The 20,446-nt window shown below is 44.3% G+C and overlaps 1 protein-coding gene across 1 annotated transcript in view; it reads left to right on the forward strand.

The window, feature by feature from the left end:
- LOC141015735 (proteasome activator complex subunit 4B-like) overlaps positions 1 to 20,446 on the forward strand; it is a 39,752-nt gene extending 19,306 nt beyond the window's left edge. Inside the window, exons 18-47 of the mRNA XM_073489904.1 lie at positions 1,397 to 1,464; positions 2,065 to 2,268; positions 3,666 to 3,823; positions 4,059 to 4,154; positions 4,266 to 4,321; positions 4,440 to 4,496; positions 4,586 to 4,641; positions 4,754 to 4,852; positions 4,967 to 5,029; positions 5,960 to 6,055; positions 6,219 to 6,347; positions 6,708 to 6,917; positions 7,010 to 7,146; positions 7,325 to 7,378; positions 7,590 to 7,719; positions 8,729 to 8,810; positions 9,360 to 9,513; positions 9,962 to 10,028; positions 10,116 to 10,241; positions 10,522 to 10,674; positions 10,793 to 10,897; positions 12,366 to 12,457; positions 12,645 to 12,776; positions 12,969 to 13,171; positions 14,320 to 14,405; positions 14,603 to 14,731; positions 15,720 to 15,875; positions 16,898 to 17,078; positions 17,281 to 17,414; positions 19,945 to 20,446. Of these exons, the coding sequence (XP_073346005.1) occupies positions 1,397 to 1,464; positions 2,065 to 2,268; positions 3,666 to 3,823; positions 4,059 to 4,154; positions 4,266 to 4,321; positions 4,440 to 4,496; positions 4,586 to 4,641; positions 4,754 to 4,852; positions 4,967 to 5,029; positions 5,960 to 6,055; positions 6,219 to 6,347; positions 6,708 to 6,917; positions 7,010 to 7,146; positions 7,325 to 7,378; positions 7,590 to 7,719; positions 8,729 to 8,810; positions 9,360 to 9,513; positions 9,962 to 10,028; positions 10,116 to 10,241; positions 10,522 to 10,674; positions 10,793 to 10,897; positions 12,366 to 12,457; positions 12,645 to 12,776; positions 12,969 to 13,171; positions 14,320 to 14,405; positions 14,603 to 14,731; positions 15,720 to 15,875; positions 16,898 to 17,078; positions 17,281 to 17,414; positions 19,945 to 20,079 (3,548 nt within the window). The 3' untranslated portion in view covers positions 20,080 to 20,446. The remainder of the gene's footprint in view (positions 1 to 1,396; positions 1,465 to 2,064; positions 2,269 to 3,665; positions 3,824 to 4,058; positions 4,155 to 4,265; positions 4,322 to 4,439; positions 4,497 to 4,585; positions 4,642 to 4,753; positions 4,853 to 4,966; positions 5,030 to 5,959; positions 6,056 to 6,218; positions 6,348 to 6,707; positions 6,918 to 7,009; positions 7,147 to 7,324; positions 7,379 to 7,589; positions 7,720 to 8,728; positions 8,811 to 9,359; positions 9,514 to 9,961; positions 10,029 to 10,115; positions 10,242 to 10,521; positions 10,675 to 10,792; positions 10,898 to 12,365; positions 12,458 to 12,644; positions 12,777 to 12,968; positions 13,172 to 14,319; positions 14,406 to 14,602; positions 14,732 to 15,719; positions 15,876 to 16,897; positions 17,079 to 17,280; positions 17,415 to 19,944) is intronic.

Raw genomic sequence — 20,446 nt, forward strand, 5'->3', positions numbered from 1 at the left:
TTTCATTACGTTTGAGTTAACAGTTATGAAGCCGTATTCAAAATATTAAATTCAATTTTATTTTGATAAAAAAAAAACTCACAGTTTTTGATTTGAAGAGCTAGTCATGCTAGCAAATCTGTGTGACTACTTAGGGACAGCTGTGAGTTTAATGCTAACTTTGGCATGCTAACATACTCACAGCTACAATGTTTGCATGTGGATGTCACCATTTTTAGCAGGTATAATGTTTAAAATGTGTGTTATTTTTGGCGTGTTAGCGTGCAAAAATGTCCTATTCGACACATTTTTTTACATTTTGTTTTAATAAAATCAGTCAAATTTGTGGAACTGTGAAAGACAGATTAACAACAATAACGTATACAGCCATGCTAGCAACTCTATGAGAATACTTGTGGGCAGCTTAATGCTAACTTTTGCATGCTAACATAGGCCTACTCACAATAACAATGCTAGTAGGTATAATGTTTTTATTGTTTACTATGTTATTTTAGCATATTAGCATGCTATAAGTCCCTCATTAGCAATAAAAAAATGTATTAAATCAAATTTTTGAAATTAGCAAAGATAGATACTGAGGGTACAGCCATGCTAACAACTAGAACAGGCCTACTTCAGGGCAACTTTGTTTTGAGCTTGATGCTAACTTCTGAATGCTGACAAGCTTACAATTACACTGCTAGCATGTTGATGTCACGATTTTTTTAGCAGGTATAATGCTTACCATGTTTACAATGTTATTTTAGCATGGTAGCATGCCAACATGTCCTAATCGCGACATTATTTTACATTTTATTTTGATAGAATCAGTCAAATTTGTGAAATTGTCAAAGATAGATACTGAGAGTACAGACATGCTAACAACTGTTTTGAGCTTGGTGCTAACTTGCTAACAATTACAATGCTAGCATGTGGATGTCTTTATTATTTAGCAGGTGGAATTTTAGCAGAAGTTTAGCATGCTAACACACTTAATTAAGATAATATTCTTACTATCTTAGTTTAGTGTGTTGGCAGCTCTAAGTTAAGTCATGAATCACTAAAAGTAAAGGGGGACATGTACCAAATAACATTGCAATCCATTTATTCACTGTTGATATGTTTCAGTTTTAACCACCAAATAGATTAAAAGTCCGGGGACCACCAAAGTTGTCAGGCTCCATCCTCTGGGGACCACGAACACCTGTACAAAATTTCATTTCAATTCATCCAGTAGATGTGGAGATATATCAGTCTGGAGCAAAGTGGTTACAGACTGACAGACCGGCGCTGCCGTCCACAGCATGACTGAGAACTGAAATGACCCCAGAATTCAGCAGAATGAGCTCAGTCTGTCAGGGGAGCCATACAGTACATTATTCAGCTTCTTTATGTGTGTGTGTGTGTGTGTGTGTAGACGAGGAGCTGCTGGGCGAGGACGAGCTGGATAAGGAGCTGTTGTGGAATCTCCAGCTGCTCTCAGAGGTGAGGCGAGGATCTTTCACGTCCCCTGGAGGCTTCAACACTCTAAAAAATGTTAATCCGACGTATTTATCTCGGCTAGTTTGTGTCTGAAAAATCTCAAAATGACAGCGAGGTTTGCCAGTGGGGGTCGGCAAATCTCACTCCGGATCAGTTTGTTTGAGGAATATTTGAGGCAGGTGTTATTTCCTTTCACGGCTACTGAAGCGATTTGTCTGTTCCACTTTTAATAAAGGTCTCGTCTTGTGTTCAGAATCAAATAAAACGCTTTAAAAGCGCACGACAGAGAGATATCTTCTTGTTTTTAAAGAATAAGAATACCATCGTGACATTGTACGAGGGAAAAAAAAAAAAAATGATGACCGAATGACATTTCTTGCAGCGTGCGCCCTGCGCGGCCGTAAATATCAAAGAGCTTCGTCGTTAACCAGAACATATTGATACCCTTTCTGTTTTGTTTTATTACTCCTGGGAGCTTAATGCGAGTGGGAGCGAGCCAGATGCCGTGATTTACAGGAGAACCTCAATATTTAAGACACAACTCTCCACTGAATTGCCTGCGTGTGTGTGTGCACGTACTCCTGTGTGTGTTGTTTTTTTTAGGTAACCCGCGTGGATGGTGAACAGCTGTTAAAATACCAAGGGGACCTGGAGCGGATCCTGTGTGTGTGTGTGCGTCTGCGCTGTAAACAGGCGTACACGCTCGCGTGCAGCCTGCTGGAGCACACACTCCGGTCGCTGTCCCTCATCTACCCCACCGAGTACCGCAGCACCTCGGGAGGCTTCGAAACTGACCTCCCTATACGGGTAAACACACACACACACACACACACACACACACTTCTACACTTCTGCAACGTTTTACAGACAAAACGACGTTTGATATTTAATCTTATAAACTAATACTAAAGTTTAAAATCCGGTCCCCTCCACTCAAACGATATAGTTTCAACGATAGCTAATTTGCTAACCGCCCTCGAGTGTAAATTGGCTCTTACCGCGGCTATTACAGTATCTAGTCGGAAACAATGAGGTGTTCTCGGGAACACAAAATGCCACGAGTGCAACCTTTAAAACCGCCGTTTCTCGCCGTTTAATTAAATGGGGTGTTACAGGTTCAGTAATTGCGATGCAATTTCCGTTTCCATTAAGAGGATGTGAAAGCATTTATCAAAGTGAAATTAAACGGCTACACCTCTGGACCGTACGCCGCTAATGCTGCTCTCTCTCACTGCTGCCGCCTGCCAAAGTTTCTTTCTTTGCTTGACGGATAGTTTTACTGTGCGGAGCAGGGGAAAGAGAGAAAATGGAGATAATTGCAAAGAATCTGCTGAGCTCTGCACAGACTGTGGTCGTAAACTGTAAAGATGATCACAGCGTTTCCCAAAAATGGATCTCGGTTTTCCCAAAAGGGTCACGAGAAAAATCTGAGGGGATCACGAGGTGTAAAAGTACGGTTTGCCTACTCCTGATCCCACGTGCGCTCTGATTGGTCGACAGGATATTGATGAATGCTGCAACGTAGTGTGAAAGAAGTAGAGGAAAGTCCGCAAAGCTAATCTCAGCTGCTAACATTAGCCGCCACGAGCTTATGTCCGTACCACGCCAAGCGAGGCTGCTGGAGTTCATTCAGCTGAGAACGGGCGCATTAGCTTTTCATTATTGACTCAATGAGTGCGATGAGTTCTCGTTAACCGTCTAATCTCACTTTAACTCCACTAAAAAGCAAAGTTCAGAGATGATTTCTCTCGTGTCTGTTTCATCTGAGCTCGCTCGCCCTTCGGTTCATTCTGTCGTTCGCCCAAGAGAGAAAAAAGCTTCTCTGGAATCGTTTTTTTATTTTACAAAACCTTGACAACATTTTGCTTTGTTTTTGTACACGAGCGCAGGGGAAAGGCAGTAAATACACTTCTTTTCATCTGCGGTTCAAGATCACCGATTCTGTCTTTTGTTCCGATGTGATTTTCATAGAATTTCTTTTATTTTGAGGTATTCTTCTGGTTGTATTCATCTGTTCGTCTGTGATCTGATAGTAGATCAGGTTGTTGCATAACAACTTGTGTGTCCTTACCCTTAAATACCAGGAGATAACACAGGACCGTGGGTTTCAGTTTCAGGCGGACTGGTTGCTCGCCAGTTGTTCCAGTGGAAAAACTTTCTAAAACTTCTCTGTCTCTCTCTCTCTCGTCGTTCGCTCTTTCCAGGACTGGGGCAGAGCGGGAGATGTGGCAGCCTTGGGTGTGTGTTGGCACGTGCCTAGTCAGGAGGAGGGGAACTTTGTTTTCCAGCTGCTGTCCCGCCTCCTGCACCCTGAGCTGCAGCGAATCGAGGGCCACGTCTCTGGAGAACAGCCAATGAGCAGGTGTGCGGTGGTTTTTCTTGTTTTTTTACGACGTAATCGGGCAGCCGCGCAAACGCAACAAAGAAACCCTAAGCCTCTCATTACTGATGAATTAGATTAGTCCGCGGAGATAAATGAGCCCTTAAGTTTGACATCTGGTTTTGATATGTGTCCTGATGCCTGATCAAGAGCGCGGACGGGGAAGCGCTGACTTTTTTGATATGAAAAGGACTGTAACGTGTGCTGTGATTCACAGGGAGGAGCTGTTGCAGAGTCTCGCTATTGTGCAGCACTGCCTTCTGGGAGCTGGAAGCATGCTGCCCCCTCTGGATGGACCGCACGTCTCTGACCTGTGAGTCCTGCAGCTCCACACACACATATACTGTAAAAAAAAAGATATATGATAAAACACTCGCGCAGGCTCGTCACGTTTCCGCTCCTCACGTTTCGTTTCCCCTCTCAGCGTGCCCTCCATGGTGAATCTCGGGGAGATCAAGCTGCATATAGGTGTCAACTACGGTAAGAAAAACACAAACAGGCAGCCACGCGCTCTGTCGACAGTTTGGTCGGGTGATAAGGCCGCTCATCCTGCATTCTGTGTCCATATCGGACGTCTGTGTGTCTCCTCCCCCTCCAGATGATTCGCGAGAGAACTACAGAGAGTCCATCTGCCAAACCATGAGACTGCTGCTACGTGAGTGCAGACTTTAACTCCCCCACTTTTGTTCGGAGTGTGATTGTGTTGCACAATTAATCCACACGGTCTCCTTTCTCCAAATCCAGATCACATCTCGGAGCACTCGGAGGATGACACCAAGTCACTCTTCGTCATCATTAAGGTGTCCGGCCCCTCGTGATTCCTTCTTTTATTCATGTGCAGAGTGTTATTATTCGATAGGCCCCCTCGCGAAGGTCTCACGGCGCCCTTTCTGTCTGTCTGTGTGACTGCAGATCATCAGTGACCTCATGTTTTTCCGAGGAACTCACAAGAAGGAGTTTGAGTCGCGCTGGAAGAGCTTCACTCTCGTCAAGAAGTCCATGGAAAACAGGGTGGGTTAAAAAAAAGAAAAAGAAAAAAAAGCGCAACAAGGCCGCCGATTGTTGTCGGTTTGGGCGAGTCAGTCGCAGGGTGATTTTTCAAACATGTCATCTCTCCTTCTGCAGCTTCATGGGAAAAAGCAGCACATCAGAGCGCTGCTCATTGACCGGGTTCTGCTCCAGCACGAGGTTAGTTTAACCCCAAAATAAAAGAAATGCACACTTTTCCCTTTCACCTGTTGTGCTTTTTTTTTATCCATCTGGACTGTTTCCGTGTGACTTTTGGAGATAGCGGGCCATGGAGATGTCTGCCTTCTCTCAAAACATAATTGAACTAGATAAAAAAAACACATTCGAACAACTCAACAGTAATGTGTCTCTTTTCCAGACATCACGACCGCTTACTCAAGATAATCCACAGAGCTTGTTGTGAGCGGCTTCACGTAGGAACTAATGCTTCTTTCTGGCAGAAGAAGAAGAGCTGGCAGTGTGCTTGGGGAACGCCGGGCTGAAGCACTGCACACGGTTTTGATTGACACTAGCTTACGTAATGATAGCAGAGAGCTGACTGCACAGCTAACAACAAGCTTACAACGTTCGGGGTGATGAAAGCACAACATTCACCAGCAGCGTTCAGTGTTCAGACGATCTGCTCCCACAAATGGGCCTTTCTGTCTCTGTTATGGTAGTTTCTGTCTGGCAGGTATCTGTACTTTACTTTTCCTCCCCTACATTTTACTCTCTGTACTTTCTACGCCTCACAATTTCCAAACAGGCTCGTTACTTCACCTTTAATGCATTTGAGGGGAATTAGCGATTACTTTTATTTTGCGTCCTCGCACACCGCCTTCCCAAGATCGTGAGACTGACGTAACAAGAGGGAAACGGACTCTAATGAGGAGAAAAGGCAGCTATTTTTGCTCCGCTCGGGACGCTTTAGCAACCCAAGATGTCAGTATTTGACGTCCTGGGAATGACACCCAACCATCAGCTATCTTTCCGGTGCATTTACGAACAGTCAGTATGAATAAATAGCACTACAGGTAAGAGGGAAAATATGTTTTGTTGTTTTTTAGGTGTTTTAAATAAGATTTGAAAATTGTATTCCCGTGCGAGCAGATGAGGAAGCTGGTGGTCGAGGGCAGTGAATATAAAGTGGTTCATCAGGAGCTGCTCTGTGATCTGCTGCTGCTCTCTACCAGCACTTACAGCCAGGTAAAAACTGACGCCGCACACACAAGACAAATTAACAAGGAAAATTCAATCAGAACATCTGTTGGTTCCCATTTACCTGATGTTATTAACATAGATATCTCTGGTGAAACAGAAATTAATTCAGAGTGTATGCATGTACATCTGGCTTTATGTGTTTGTGCAGGTACGCAGCAGAGCCCAGACTGTGCTGACAGCCGCATTAGGAACCTACAGCTTCTCCTACAGAGACCTGATTCCCCGAATCCTTCAACTGCTCTCGCCGCAAGACACCGCTGGAACGCAGCAGTTTAAGGTAACACACACGCCTGCACACACACGGTGACGAACACAGCGGTCGCTCTGGGTTTGCTCCTAATGATCTCTGTCCATGGTGCTGAAACTTGAAATCAGTCCAAAAGTGTGTCTTCGGTATGTATTTGATGGCCTCCCTGTGCTCGTTACCTGTGGCTTTCGGCATTGATTTTAAAGTTTTACTGCTTGTTTTAAAGGCAGCCGGGCCTTGACCCAGCCCGCATCTCTGCCCTGTTCTCTCTCCTGATGTTAGCCTGAGGTCTGCTCACAAGTTTTTGTTGACTATCCCCAGGGCTAGAGTGGAGACAGGGCACCAAAAAAAGAAATCTTCTATTTAGAAATCTGTGCTTCTGTCGCTCAGGGCGCTCTGTACTGCCTGCTGGCTGTGCACAGCAGCGTTACCCTGGCCAGTTCGAGGGACTGGGACTGCGTCGGGGAGATGTGGCCCGCTCTGGTCCGCTGTGGACTCTCGCCCACTATGTCCCTTGAGGAGCCCTCCATCGGTCGCCTGCTCGACGACATCATCGACAGGATCCATCGCCAGCACGACACCATCGGGATCTACTTTACCGTGAGCAGCTTGTTCATCTACGGCCAACAAGCTACCTCTCATCTGATCTGTTTGTGTTTTTTAATTACTGCGCCCATTTGTTCAACTGCTAGGTAACCGAAGGGTGTGTAGAGGTAGCCAATCAGATCACGCAGTCTGAAAATCCCACGCCTTGTTCGGAAGCACCTTCTGTAGAGGAGCTGAAAGAGGGGCTCCAGCGTCAGCGGATCAGAAATGTGGTCGCTGCGAGGTGAGAATATAAACTGGAGCTGGTATTATTTGCCATTTTATTTAGTTTTCAATGCTGTTTTAGTTTTCTCAAGGTTACAGAAGAGTTGAGCAGAAGCATGTTTTATTTATTGTTATTACCCTTTGTGGAGGCACGAGCAGTGCACTCCTGACATACACTTGTTTTTTCTTTTATTCAGGAAGTATGAGAAGCTGGTCAATGATCTGCTGGACTGCCTTGAAGACAGTAACCTGTAGGTTTTCTTTGTGTTGTATGTGTATGCACATCAAAACATCCGAGTACACTTTGCAAGTTGTGTTATATAATGCAGCCTTTAGACGGTGATGTTGCCTGTAAATCAAAAATATTGCGGCTGTTAAAGTTCAGTGAAAGGATTCTACCTCGCAAGACGGGTTTACTTATTTTTTTCAATCACCAACAAGACTCGTCTGCTCGTGTTTCAGGCCCTGGAAGTTTGAGCACATGGCCACAGACTTGTTGGCCCTCCAGCTGAGAGAGGATCACCCGCTGCCCCCCGACGCCGTCCTCTTCTTCACACAGAGCCTCATACACGACTCCATCAGCATACGCAAGGTCGGCAGCTGTTGTGTGTGTGAGCTTTCTGAGTTTGTGTTCGTGTGGATGAAAGGTAAACGGTCGGGCTGCGAGGATGGAGATGGGTTTATGCGATGATTCAGACGTGAAGTCACACGTCTCCGTGACCTTCACACAGATGTTGTGTCCCACTTTCGATCCGCAGCACATGTTACATGCTATAATAAATTGTTATTGGAGTCCGCAAAATTAACATACTTTTGTCATCCTGAAGATTAAACTCTTGTTTTTGTCATTCTCAAGGTCTTTCTTTTATTCACTTTATTTTCCAGCTCCATTTGCTTTGTGCATTGCATTGTGGGAAAATAGTGTCCTTCAACAGCTCAATCTTTGGTGCAATTTCTTTTTTCAGCAAAGGTGTCAGACATTTGCTGGTTCCAGCTTCTTAAACGTGAGGATTTGCTGCTTTTCTTTGTTCGAGCCTTCAGGTTTTAGACTGCTGACATCACTTTGGGCTCTCAGAAATTGTGGCGAGCAGTTTTATTTTTTTATTTTTTATAATTTTCTGACATTTTATGAACTAAATGTTTAACCGATTAATTGTGAAGATAATCTGCAGGTTAATTACCTCGGCAAAGGATGTTTTCGACTGTGTCCTTTTGTTTGTTTGTTGGTTGGTTGGATTGTCAGCAGGATTAAATGTAAACCACTGAACTGACTTCCACGAAACTTGGATTGAGGACGAGTAGAATAATGCATGGATCAATGTATTTCTGTGCCGGGTATCTATGAGTGACTACAATTTGATGCGGATCCAAATAAAAATCTTAATTTAGCAGATTTTAATATTTTATTAGGCTTGATGGAATTAGAGGGGACTGTTGGGCCTTGGTGGAGATATTCCCTCTACTGAGTGCCATTCTGGTTGATAATCAACATTAAAGTCGCAGCAGTACATTAAAAAATAAGCAGCAGTGCAATAGAATAATGCAAAACTGAGAGTGACGAGTGAAAATCTGAGCCACTCTTTAATCTTCCTCTCCCGTAGGTGGCGATCTCAGCGATGGCCGGTATCCTGAAACAGCTAAAACGACCAAGAAAGAAAGTCACTGTGAATCCAGCAGAGATCAGTGAGTACGAGCCACTGACATATAAAAATGAAGCCAAAATATCCCGAATATGAGTCATCCAATTGTGCAATTGTGAGGTAATTTCTCTGAGCCAGAGTGTGGGCAGTACTGAGTGGTGCTAACCTGGAGGTTGCAGGGTTTGTGACCTATGCTGAAGCCAGCCACCGAGGGGATATTGAGATGTTGTTGTTGCTTAACCCTTGAGGAGCTGCGGTGTCGTCCATCTTTATTTCAGTCAGTGATAGGAGCATTAAAACACAACAACAACAATCATGTTTTCCAAGCGTAAATGCTGTAAATGTAGCTGTAAGACTTTCTCTCAATCCAGTCACCGAAACAGTTTCAGTTGCAATTTCAGCATCTAATTTTGATTAAATAGTACAACATGGTGTACGAACTAATTGTGTGCTAATTCCCCATCCAGTAAGCAATACGACTGGAATATAAATCTACATTTGCTTCCTATTAAAAGATAAATTGCTCGAAATGAGAAAATCTTTCCCACATCTTTTCCAACAGTGTGTGTCCTGCTCATGCATTTGTGTTTAGGTGGCGTAGAGGAACCCGAGGGACGGTGTGCCGGGGATCGTGAGGGGAATCGCTGGCTGCAGTACGACAGCAGCAGCCTCCCTCTGAGTGAGGAGCAGTGGGAGTCTCAGCAGTATGTGGAGAAAACGCACTGGGGCTACTACGCATGGCCGAGGTAAGGAGAGTGACTGAGTGTTTAGGCGGCGGATTTAGAAACTGGAAGGCTGATTAACTGCTCGGTTGGACAGAGCTAAAGAGCTGATTGACTTAACTGCCCGGTTGATTTGACGCTCGGCTTTGTGGCTAACTTTATGTCCGACTAACTGCTGGATGACTGATCCAGGCGGCTGGAGGACTAGCAGGGTGTTGAACTGACTTCCTGTCATGACCTGGCCTAGATAAGGCTGACTGAACGACTTCCTGCCTGGCCTAGATAGAAGAATTGATGTATAGGTGGAGGGCTGGCTGGCCGTCCTGGTGTCTTTGCTGACTAACAGACTTTTTAATCATTCATTTATCCTTGCTGCTCATTTGAAGACAGTATGCGTCTATCCATATTTTTTTCTGTTTGTTGTTATCTATAAATCACAGCAGCCTCTTCTTTGTCTCCCCGCTCCTCTCAGAGAAATGATGATCCATGCAGCTTCTGAGAAGCCAAAAGATGACCTGTCGTATGAAGAGATGAGCGAGGTGCGTGCTCACACTGTACCACACTCGAAGTGTCTCTCTGGCGGCCCCAGTGTTATTACATGTGTCGTTTGTTTGTGTGTCGCTCAGGGTGAAAAGATCATCTTTGAATATTTCTCGGACCCGGAGTTTATTGACCAGCTGATAGAGTTTCTCTCTCTGGAGGATCGGAAAGGAAAAGACAGCTTCAACCCGCGACGCTTCTGTCTCTTCAAGGTGCAATTTAAACTCTCAGCCTCAATCGATCTTGCAAAACCTTTTTACAAAGAAGTGACACAGCATACCGCGGCGAGCCAAGGCCGAATTGAGCTACGTAGAGATGGAATTTGTGGCGTCAACCGCTTTGATTCATTGTTCTCCGTCAGTCAGCTGACAGCTTGCTTGCGTCAAAACGAATGACTGTAATCTGTCTTTCTTTGCTTTCGAAAAAAAAAAAAGAAAAGGGTCTCTGTTCCCCCACAGCGAACAAACCTTCATGCTCACGTTTGATTGACAGGGGCTGTTTCGTAACTATGGTGACATGTTCCTGCCGTTACTGTGGCCTCACCTGGAGCAGCTTGCCGGCGACCCCCATGAGAGCTCCCAGCGCTGTGTGTGTGAGATTACTGCAGGACTAATCAGAGGCAGCAAACTCTGGAGTTTCAGCCAGGTACTGGAGACACACACACACACACACGCGCGGCAACAAATATACACACTGCGCTGCTTTCTGATAAGAAAAGTCAATATTAATAAAAACTTTCATTATTGTGTGTGTGTGCGTTCAGGTGGACAGGCTGTGGAAGGTTTTGTGCCCTTTGATCAGGACAGCGTTAACCAACATCACAGTGGAAACCTACACAGACTGGGGCACCTGCATCGCCACCGCCTGCGTGAGCTGCTCACATACATACAAACGCCCCCCACGCAACACAAACTCAGCGATCAATAAAGAAAATTGGGAATTTATCTGTGTATTTCCCATATAAAAAATGCCGAAGATCAGATTTTTTAAAAGTCGATAAAACATTCAGGTGAAAATAGTATCTCGAAGACATTAGTTGCAGCACAAGCAGTCTGGAATCACGCAAGTTTTGTTGTTTTTATGTCGCAGTCCATCCAACACTGTGGTCCAGCAACTATTCAACTAATTTCTATAAGATTGTGTAGATATGCGTAGTCTCAAGATGATGAATCTTAACCCTGGTGACCTTTCCTCGAGCACCATCATGAGGCTGACATTTGAAGACTCGAAGAAATTTGGTTCAGACATTAAAGTCCTCCTCAAGATGAATTGTAATAACGTTGGTGATCAAAAGTCAGCTTCATGACCAAATACCTGCAAAACTGATGACATCGTTGTATTTTGTGTGAAGCGCTAATGCTAGCATGCTAACACTTTAAACCGAGACGGCAACAATGGTGAGCATTACATTTCTGCTGAACCTCCGCGTGTTAGTACTGTCGTTATGAGCTTGTTGCCATGCTAGCGTTAGCGCCACTTTACCTAAGTACAGCCTCACATAGCTGCTAGCATGGCTAAGAGACAAAGAAAGGGTTTCATGTTCTAGTTGAAACATTTTTGTCACATGAAGAGTGAATTATAAGGCATAAAGTAGATTAGTACTGATATCCAATGACAAATCCATACATACACATACGTATATACATACAGTATATCCATACCTAGACACACACACTTACTACGTGTACACACACCTGCATACTGTATACCTCGTACATGGTATATGTAGTTGTACGTGCTTTTCACAGATCGACTCTTCAACAAATATTATTGAAGGCAATGTAATGAAGGGATTCAGTAAGGTCGGAGTACATAATTACAGCAGGGAAAGAATGCATAATGGTGCAACAGAATTGATTTTTATTTCAACATTTCTTAGTGGGATCTATTTCTTAGCACATTTTTAACAAATTGTGTTTTTCAAAAGCGGTGGGCACACATCTCCGGCATCTCCAGTGTAAACAACACCTATGTGTAAACGCGTTGTCTGCATCTCGATGCAGCAGGAAACTCTGAAAATGTGTTTGAAATCCCTTTAGACTGATTAACTCCTTCATAAACATTCTGTGAATCCTCTTTTGGTTGTACTGCTCACTTAACATCTGCGAGTAAATATCAGCGCATTGCTTTTGTGTTGAAGATCAATTACATGTTCACTGAATTCAGATATGGAAAAACACAGAGACTTCTGAAGCACAGACTTCTTTCTCTGTCTCCCTTGGAAGTAACAGTCTAGAAATATGTGCCTACAGTAGCTCAGTGGATGTGTACATGTCCTCCACCTGAAAGAACGTTTCCAAAAATAAGCCTAATCTGAACTGGCTGCTGTCCAATAGGAGGGCCGGGACCCCAGGAAACTCCACTGGCTGTTGGAGCTGCTGATGCAGAGCCCGCTCAGCGGAGAGGGCGGCTCGTTCAGGGATGCCAGGTATGTGCATCTGTGTGTGTGTGTGTATGTGCATGAATAACTATATGCACAGAGTATGTGTTTATGTCATACAGCATTTCAGAGGTTTCTGATTTCAGCCTGCAGTGGTAACATGAGCTGACGTGCCGCAGTAACACAACGTCCCCTCTATCCCTCAATCCCCCCTCTGTCTCTTTGTCTCTGTCAGTTTGCTGTACGTTCTTCAGGGAGGTCTGGCCCAGCAGCAGTGGAGAGTGTCTGAACTGCTGCACCGGCTGCTGGCTTACCTGGAGCCCAAACTCACCCAGGTGTATAAGAATGTCAGGGAGCGCATTGGAAGGTACTGAATTTTCTTGTTATCTTACGTAATCATGTTTAAATAGGTTAATCTAATTAGTTTGAGTGCACTGTTTTAATTCTAATCCTCCTAATCTCCACGTCTGTCTCAGCCGCTCTTATTCTCTGACTCTTTTCTTTGTTTTTGTTCCCCCTCTGTCCCCCTCTCTCTCTCTCTCTCTCTCTCTCTCTCCAGTGTCCTGACCTATATCTTCATGATAGACGTGGCCCTGCCCAACACCCGGCCCACGTCCTCCCCCCACGTGGCAGAGTTCATCACCCGGGTCCTAGAGCGGCTCAAGCCCCTCACGTCGGAGCCCGAGATCCACAACCACGTCCACGAGGAGAACACCCAGGAGACGGACGAGCGCACCCAGGCTGTCAAGCTGCTCAAGACGGGTTAGACTGTGGATGCGAGCATGTGTACAGTGTGGTGGAGGGACCGGGGGTGGACAGTGGCTGCAAGAAAATATATATACATCAACGCCAGGACAGCTTGTTCTCCTGATGAAATAAACTGACACACTGAAGCCCGATGAAACAAGCTAAAAGCTGTGATCCCTTATTGATTTCACCTTTTAAATCCACTTTAAAAGGTAGCAAAGTGGAGATGAAGAGAATTTCAAGGGTGTGTGTTCAGGCCTTTAAAAAAAATAGATATGGAAAAGAGTCTAACTCAATATTCGGGAGGGCTTGTAGAGGCAGTAATTTGTACTAGATTTTATTATTGATTCAGTTGTCGTCTCAGTTAAAGGCTAGTCGCCAGTAGCAGTTAAATAAATAAAGTTCACTTTTGTTTTTCTTTCTCTTTATATTATAGTCAATTAAAGGGTCAGTTCCACAACATTACAAAATTCTTTAGATGATTTGCCTTTAGTGGTAAAGACACCTCTAACAAACTTCAGCCACGATACTTAAAACCCATGTGAAATCAAAACTGCTCGCAGAATACCACTCCAGGAACTGTGAGGTTGTAGCTATCAGTGAGAAACACACAGTTCGGTGGTTCGACCTGCTAAAAACAAAGTATTAAATAGTTTCCCCATCAGATTTATATTGCTGTGGGGAAAAGGCTTTGAAAAAAGTTTTTACACTTTAATGAAAGAAAATAAAAAGTGGTTTTATTTTGCTGCCGGAGGTCAAGCAGTAGGTGTGTTTCTCAAGGAGAGAACATCATTTGAAAAACAGAATTCTTAATAATTTTCGAGCAGATATTTCATTTCAGATCAAGATTTCTTATTTTTGGTGGTTGTATAAGCACCTGCCTCGGTCACCAAGCGCTGAATTTAGACCTCATTCCTCATCTTAACTTTTGTGCATTGCTGCTCCTCTGATCTCCATTATTCAGATAAATATCTAGTTAAGAAATTATCCAAATCATTAGATACTAAATCATGATAGATTGTGTTTTATTAGCAGAGGAATGCAGTAAGGTCACAGCGGCAAGGCTGTTTGTTTTTATTTTTTGGCAGCAGCCCAAGATCTCCTCTATGGGTGTGTGTGTGTGTTGATGTGTGTGTTTTGTGTCTCTGTGTGCTGTTTTGCAGTGTTGAAATGGTTGATGGCGAGCGCCGGGCGAACTTTCACCACTCCTGTTCAGCAGCAGCTACAGCTACTGCCTCTGCTCTTCAAGGTAACAACACACACACATCTATACACACACACACACACACACACACACATACTCACAGGTCCCAGCGCAGCATTATTACCCACTCAATCTTACTTGCCCATTAAACTCAATTTCTCTCTTCATTTACTCAAAATGGTGCGTCGCTCTGTGTCTTCCTACCTCTCTCCATCTCTCTCACTGTTTCTCTCTCCCTGCAGATTGCCCCGGTGGAGATTGATGAGAACTATGATGAGATGAAGCAGGATGCGCGCACGTGTCTCTCTCTCATGTCCCAGGGCCTGCTGTATCCTGAGCACATCCCTCTGGTTCTGGCAGCGCTGGAAGAGGTAACACTCGCACACACACACACACACACACTCAGACACACACACACGCTCTCACACTGCCCCACCTGCCTGCTGTCAGTGTTCCGACGCTAATGCTGCCCAAGGTGTTGTTGGACTAAAAACAACCTGTGCTATTTTAATTTGCTTACTATGTGATGCTTTTTGTATGTGAGTCACACCCCTGTTGAGAGAATATCCAACCGTCGTGTCCACAGTTTCGTATTTGACTCGTGGTGGTATCTGAACAACATTTTCTTGGGTTGCGCCTTGACAGCCAAACATACATATTTTATCATGTGGGAAGAATATCTCACGCTGGGTGCAAAAAGGTGTTTGAAGGATTAGGTGATAATGTCTTGGGAAATACTATTCAAGACCGCTCCTATACTGTATGTCTACACTAAATATTGAGCAAGAGTCGATAATAGAAGAAGAAGAAGAAGATGAAGAATGACAACAACAACAACAACAACAACTACAATAATAATAATAATAAAGCAGAGGGAAACAGTCGGCCTGTTTCTGCGGGTGAGAAGATGGCATGACTTTTTTTATTCGTCCAATATTTTGCTTTAAAAAACAAACGCACTTAAACCTAATTACATTCCCGTCAGCCTCAGCTGTACTGGTCCTTAGCGCTTATTAGCAAATGTTAGCATGCTCATTAAACATTGTAAACATTGTACCTGTTTAGCATTAGAACGTCGCTGTGAGTACGTTAGCATGCTGACGTTAGCATTTAGATAAAAAAACACAGCTGCACCTCAGTACGGCCTCACGGAGCCTCCAGTATGGCTGTTAAGGTTTTCATTATGTGAAAGGTGAAGTTAAAACCTGATAACGATAAATGACTTTGTTCTGTACACAGTAATAACTTGTGCACACAGACGTATGGATCTTGTGTACACAAGACACATAAAACATATCTTAAGGGACTTAAGGGCCTCTGTGTGAACCCAAACCCACCTCTGCGTCTCTGTCTCTTCAGATGGCGGGCAGCAGGTCTTGGCATGCTCGCTTCTCAGTACTGACCTACCTCCAGATCATGGTTTTCTACAACCTGTTTACCCTGCTCAGCGTGCCTGCCGAGGTGCTCCGCATCCGAACGCTGGTGATGCAGCTGCTGCTTGATGAGCAGCTTGAGGTAATGTATGCACAGAAAAAAAGGAGCAGCAAACACACTGCTTTAATACAGCCATCGCCGCTCTGTAAGGTATAATTGTCACAGGATTATAAATGGCCACTTATTGTCCCCTGGTCTCCCCTCACTAAATCTTAATCCCTTTTTTTCTGTTCACGGTTATTGCTAAAAAATAACCATCTACCTCGCCGCGCAGCTCTTAATTTACTCCGGTGCCTCTCTCTTCTTCTGTGGTTACAGGGACGTTGATGGAGCGCTCTCCGTTGTGATTTAACTGATTTAAAAATAACACCATCAGTCAATCTAATTCCAAAATTAAAATTTGGCAAAGCATATTTGTTTTGACTGTTCGCATTGACTAAACGTCATGTTGGTTAATTATTCATGTCTATTTATCGATTGCAATAAAATCAACTTTACTACCGGTGCACAGTCTCCTCTAATATTGGGTTGCGTCATCTTTTATCTCTGGCTCGTCTTCGTGCTCTTAAAGCTTTTCTTTAGCCTGTCTCCTTCCAATTGATCTGGATGTGCAGGTGAAAATCAATAAGCGCCGTGCTTCACTCACAAAAAACAGTCGCTTCTCTTAATATTTTGTTAAAAAAAAAAAAAAAGTGCTGAAGAACGTGTTGGCTTTGAATCATTGTCTATTTGAATGCATCAACCGTCACTCAGTGCTTATTCATAATTTATGCAAAGTGATGCAGGAAGGCAGTGATGTTCTGCAAGTGAATTTTACCTCAGCTCAACTCAGCATCTATGCCTCCCCCCTCTCCTCCCCCCTCTCCTCCCTCCTCTGCTCATCTCTGTCCTGTGTGCCTCGCCTTCTCCCCGATCTCCTTGCACTCGCCTCTTTTAATAAATTGTGTATGCGTTTCTCGCCCTAAAACTGCCTCGTGCTCTCCGCCGCATCCTTTATTTGTCGGTTCTGATCATCGCGGGTCTCTTTTTTTTTTCCCTCCTATATTCCAACTCTTTCTCCCTCCCCCCCTCCCTCCCTCTCTCCTTCTTGCCTCTCCCTGTAGGTGAGGGACATGGCAGGCACCACCCTCAGTGGTTTACTGCAGTGCCAGTTCTTCCCTCTGGACTCCAGTCTGCAGACACAGCTCCAGACGCTGAGTCAGACTCGCCTCCCCAAGGCCAGAGGAGAGCTGGCCTCCACAGGTACACACACACACACACACACACACACGCTTTTAAGTGCACGTCACAATCACACAGTGAGGCAATCACAGTAATACTTGCCCTATTACCCTTTCTTATCCCAGGGGAATTGTGAACCTTGAAATTCTACAGCCCATTTTAACTCTCCTTTTTTGTGTTTGTGTGTGTGTGTGCGTGTGTGTGTGTGTGTGTGTGTGTGTGTGTGTGTGTGTGTGTGTGTGTGTGTGCGTGTGTGTGTGTGCAGACTTGGTGCGGCGCCATGCTGGAGTGCTCGGCCTCAGTGCGTGCATCCTGTCGAGCCCCTACGACGTCCCAGACTGGATGCCTCAGATACTGATGGACCTGAGCGACCATCTCAACGACCCACAGCCTATAGAGGTAAACACACACACACTAGCACCCACCCACACACACACACACACACACACCTACATGCAAGCATCTCGCTCAACACTGACTGTGAGCTGAAAGAATACAATTTCATTGTCCAATTGAGGAGAAAATTGTGTCTTTGGCCTTACTTCAGGCATGAAGAAGACATACAATGTAATCCGTAGTGCGGAGTTTGAATAATATATTACAGTGACGGCGAGCCAGTGATGATGATAATTTAGAGCTTCTGCTGTTGCAAAGTGAAAGAGATGAGAAAGGGAATACAATGAGATACAGTTAAAGTATATATTTGCGAGCGGATGAATTACCCAGTCTGTTAAAAAAGAGCTGCTGAGCAGAAGAGTCAAACACGTTTTGTGCAGAATAATAAGGGATACATCATCTTTAAGTTTCTTCAGGCGGACTAATCTGCAGTCAGAGCAAGTCCTCGAGGCACCTCCTTCCTTGCTTAAAATCTAATCTAATCATTTTGTTTGAAGGCCGTGATGTAAAATAGATGCGCTCGATGTTTAAGTCATGAATACATCCTTGGTTATAGTGATCACCAGTTTAAAACCCTGTTTTTCTGTCCTTGTTGAACCACTCTAACTTTTCCCTCCAAACTTGTCTCGCTCTAAATAATTTCTACGTCGCGTATTTAAATTGTTATATGTGGCATTTTAACATCAATAAATCACTGTTACATCATTCCTTTTTAATCCGTGTAAACAAACGAGACCATTGGCGGACGGATTGTCAGCTGCTGCGGCGGCGGCTGCTGGATCCAGATCAACAACTGCTCACTTTGCAAGTCACAGTCGGCCTCGTTCTAGTTCCACCGCTAAAAACTTTAAGGGGGGAGCTCTCATTGTGGGAACAGATAGGGGCCGTTATCAAAAAAGGCCGTTATCGGCTCTTAACTCCTCAGAACAAATGAAGCGACAGAGAGAACTATCAACATCCTCTTTTATTGCAGGAGTTTACTGCAGAGTTTAATGGAAGCGTCCTAATTTTGAGACACAAACACAACACTTTAAAATGTATGTTCGATTCCAGTGATGGAACATTTTGGTTTCTCCGTGAGGAAAAGCGCTCTGCTCAGTCTTTAAGGAGGGCTGATGTGACTATTAAAATATCTTGTTGATTACGTACAGTGTATGTTTTATATGTTAATAAACAAAGGTGGCCCAGAATCACATATTGCTCATCCTGAAGCCAAAGATCTTAGTTGCAGTGGTTAAGCCAAGTTCACGCTACAGGATTTTGGCAAGTTGACAATCGCTGGATACCTTGAAGGCTAAATGTCTGATTGAGTCGCCAACTGCTCAGGGAGCCATGAATGAACTGAGAGCAGATACTCCTCTCCTTTCTCCCTCTTCTCCTCTGAACCCAGTTTAATTATGCATATATGTTTCGAGCTGGCAGAATAATAGCTAATAGTTATCAGAATATACATACACCCAGGCTTTTCAGTATATGTAACCATGTCGGCCTTGCTGAACCACAATAAGAGCAGGCGGTTACATGTTTTCACTGTAGGAATAATCCTTGCTTCCCACGCAACCTAATCCATCCTCTCTCACAATTCCTTTCTTTTTACGTCCTTGTTCTTTCAAGCGCACACACAACGTGGGCCGCTTAAATCGTGTCACTCCTTGCGTGTGTGATCTTGTAGTGCGTGACCTCCCCTGTTGCCGATCACACCACGCCGACTGCAAGACTCCCAATTACAAGGGGGAAAGTTGTGCAGCGATCTGACGACATCAAAAGTCGTGTAGCGTGGCCGAGCCTTTACCAGAAGAGTTTTACTGGTGCAACAGTATGATTACATTTTGTAATTCTGGAGTCCACATGCTGTGATCGTTTGAGATTGAAACCCTGAAATATTCTGATGTGCAGATGATCGAAAAATGGGAACAGATGTTGAATTTTGATGCGTTTAAACTTCTGTCCGTCTGAAAAGCCTGGAAAAGAAGGCAAGATGGGACTTTTTAAAGCTACTACAAGGAGTTTTTAACGTACTATACATAAGCAAAAGAGACTATCGGCGAGAAGATTTACTATTTCTATATAAAGAAGGTCTAGGTGCTGTGAAAGTAACACTGAGTGCACACAGCCTGTATTCAGAAATTGTGCCTTCAAACGAGCTGTCAGGACCTCCGTAAGGGTCTGATGTCACACAGCCGTGGTTGCAAAAATAGCAGCAAAGCCGATGCAGAAAAATGGTGGGTGGTGCTTGCTCAGGCCTGTGAGCGCTAACCAATCAGGGACGAAGGAGGAGGGGGGGAGTTAAAGAGACAGGAACTAAAACTGAGCTTTCAGAAAGAGGGTAAATGGAGGTGCTGCAGCAATAGACAGTTTAAGAAGAATAATGTGTTTTTTCGAACATTAAAGCATGTAAATATTTTGTAGCAGACACCCAAAATAAAAGTAGAAACCTAAAATATTATAAAAGTAATATAAAAATGGAAACTACAAGTACATATTTGTATTTTTCCATAGTGTCAGTAATGATGATGGTGTTTTTTGTCCCCAGATGACGGTGAAGAAGACCCTGTCGGAGTTCAGGCGTACTCACCACGACAACTGGCAGGAGCACCGGCAGTGCTTCACTGACGACCAGCTGCTGGTGCTCACAGACCTGCTGGTGTCACCCTGTTACTACGCCTAGACGGCGAGCTGCCTTGCCAGGTCCTCTACAAGACTGACTGACCAGAACCTTAGAGAGTAATTACACCTTTTGAATGTGTTGGGAAGTCAGGTCCTCTGTGCAGCCTGTCATAATAACGTCTGACGTTGTTGCAGCCCTGCCTCTGGAACCTCCCATGCCAATGTTGGCCTTCAGTAAACCCAGTAGGAAAGCAGTCCTGGGCAGAACGGTTTCAAATATTTATCTTACTTGGCGTGTTTGTTTTGTCTCGCCAAGCAGCTCAACAGCCCCAAAGGTGGCCACTTTACTTTAGAGAAAACAACCCTTTCACTGCATTTTTTTTGGTTGTTGCTGTAGATAATGTTTAGCGTCTGATTTAACCCACATC

This window comes from Pagrus major, chromosome 20, assembly GCF_040436345.1.
Source record: "Pagrus major chromosome 20, Pma_NU_1.0".
Lineage (NCBI taxonomy): Eukaryota > Metazoa > Chordata > Actinopteri > Spariformes > Sparidae > Pagrus > Pagrus major.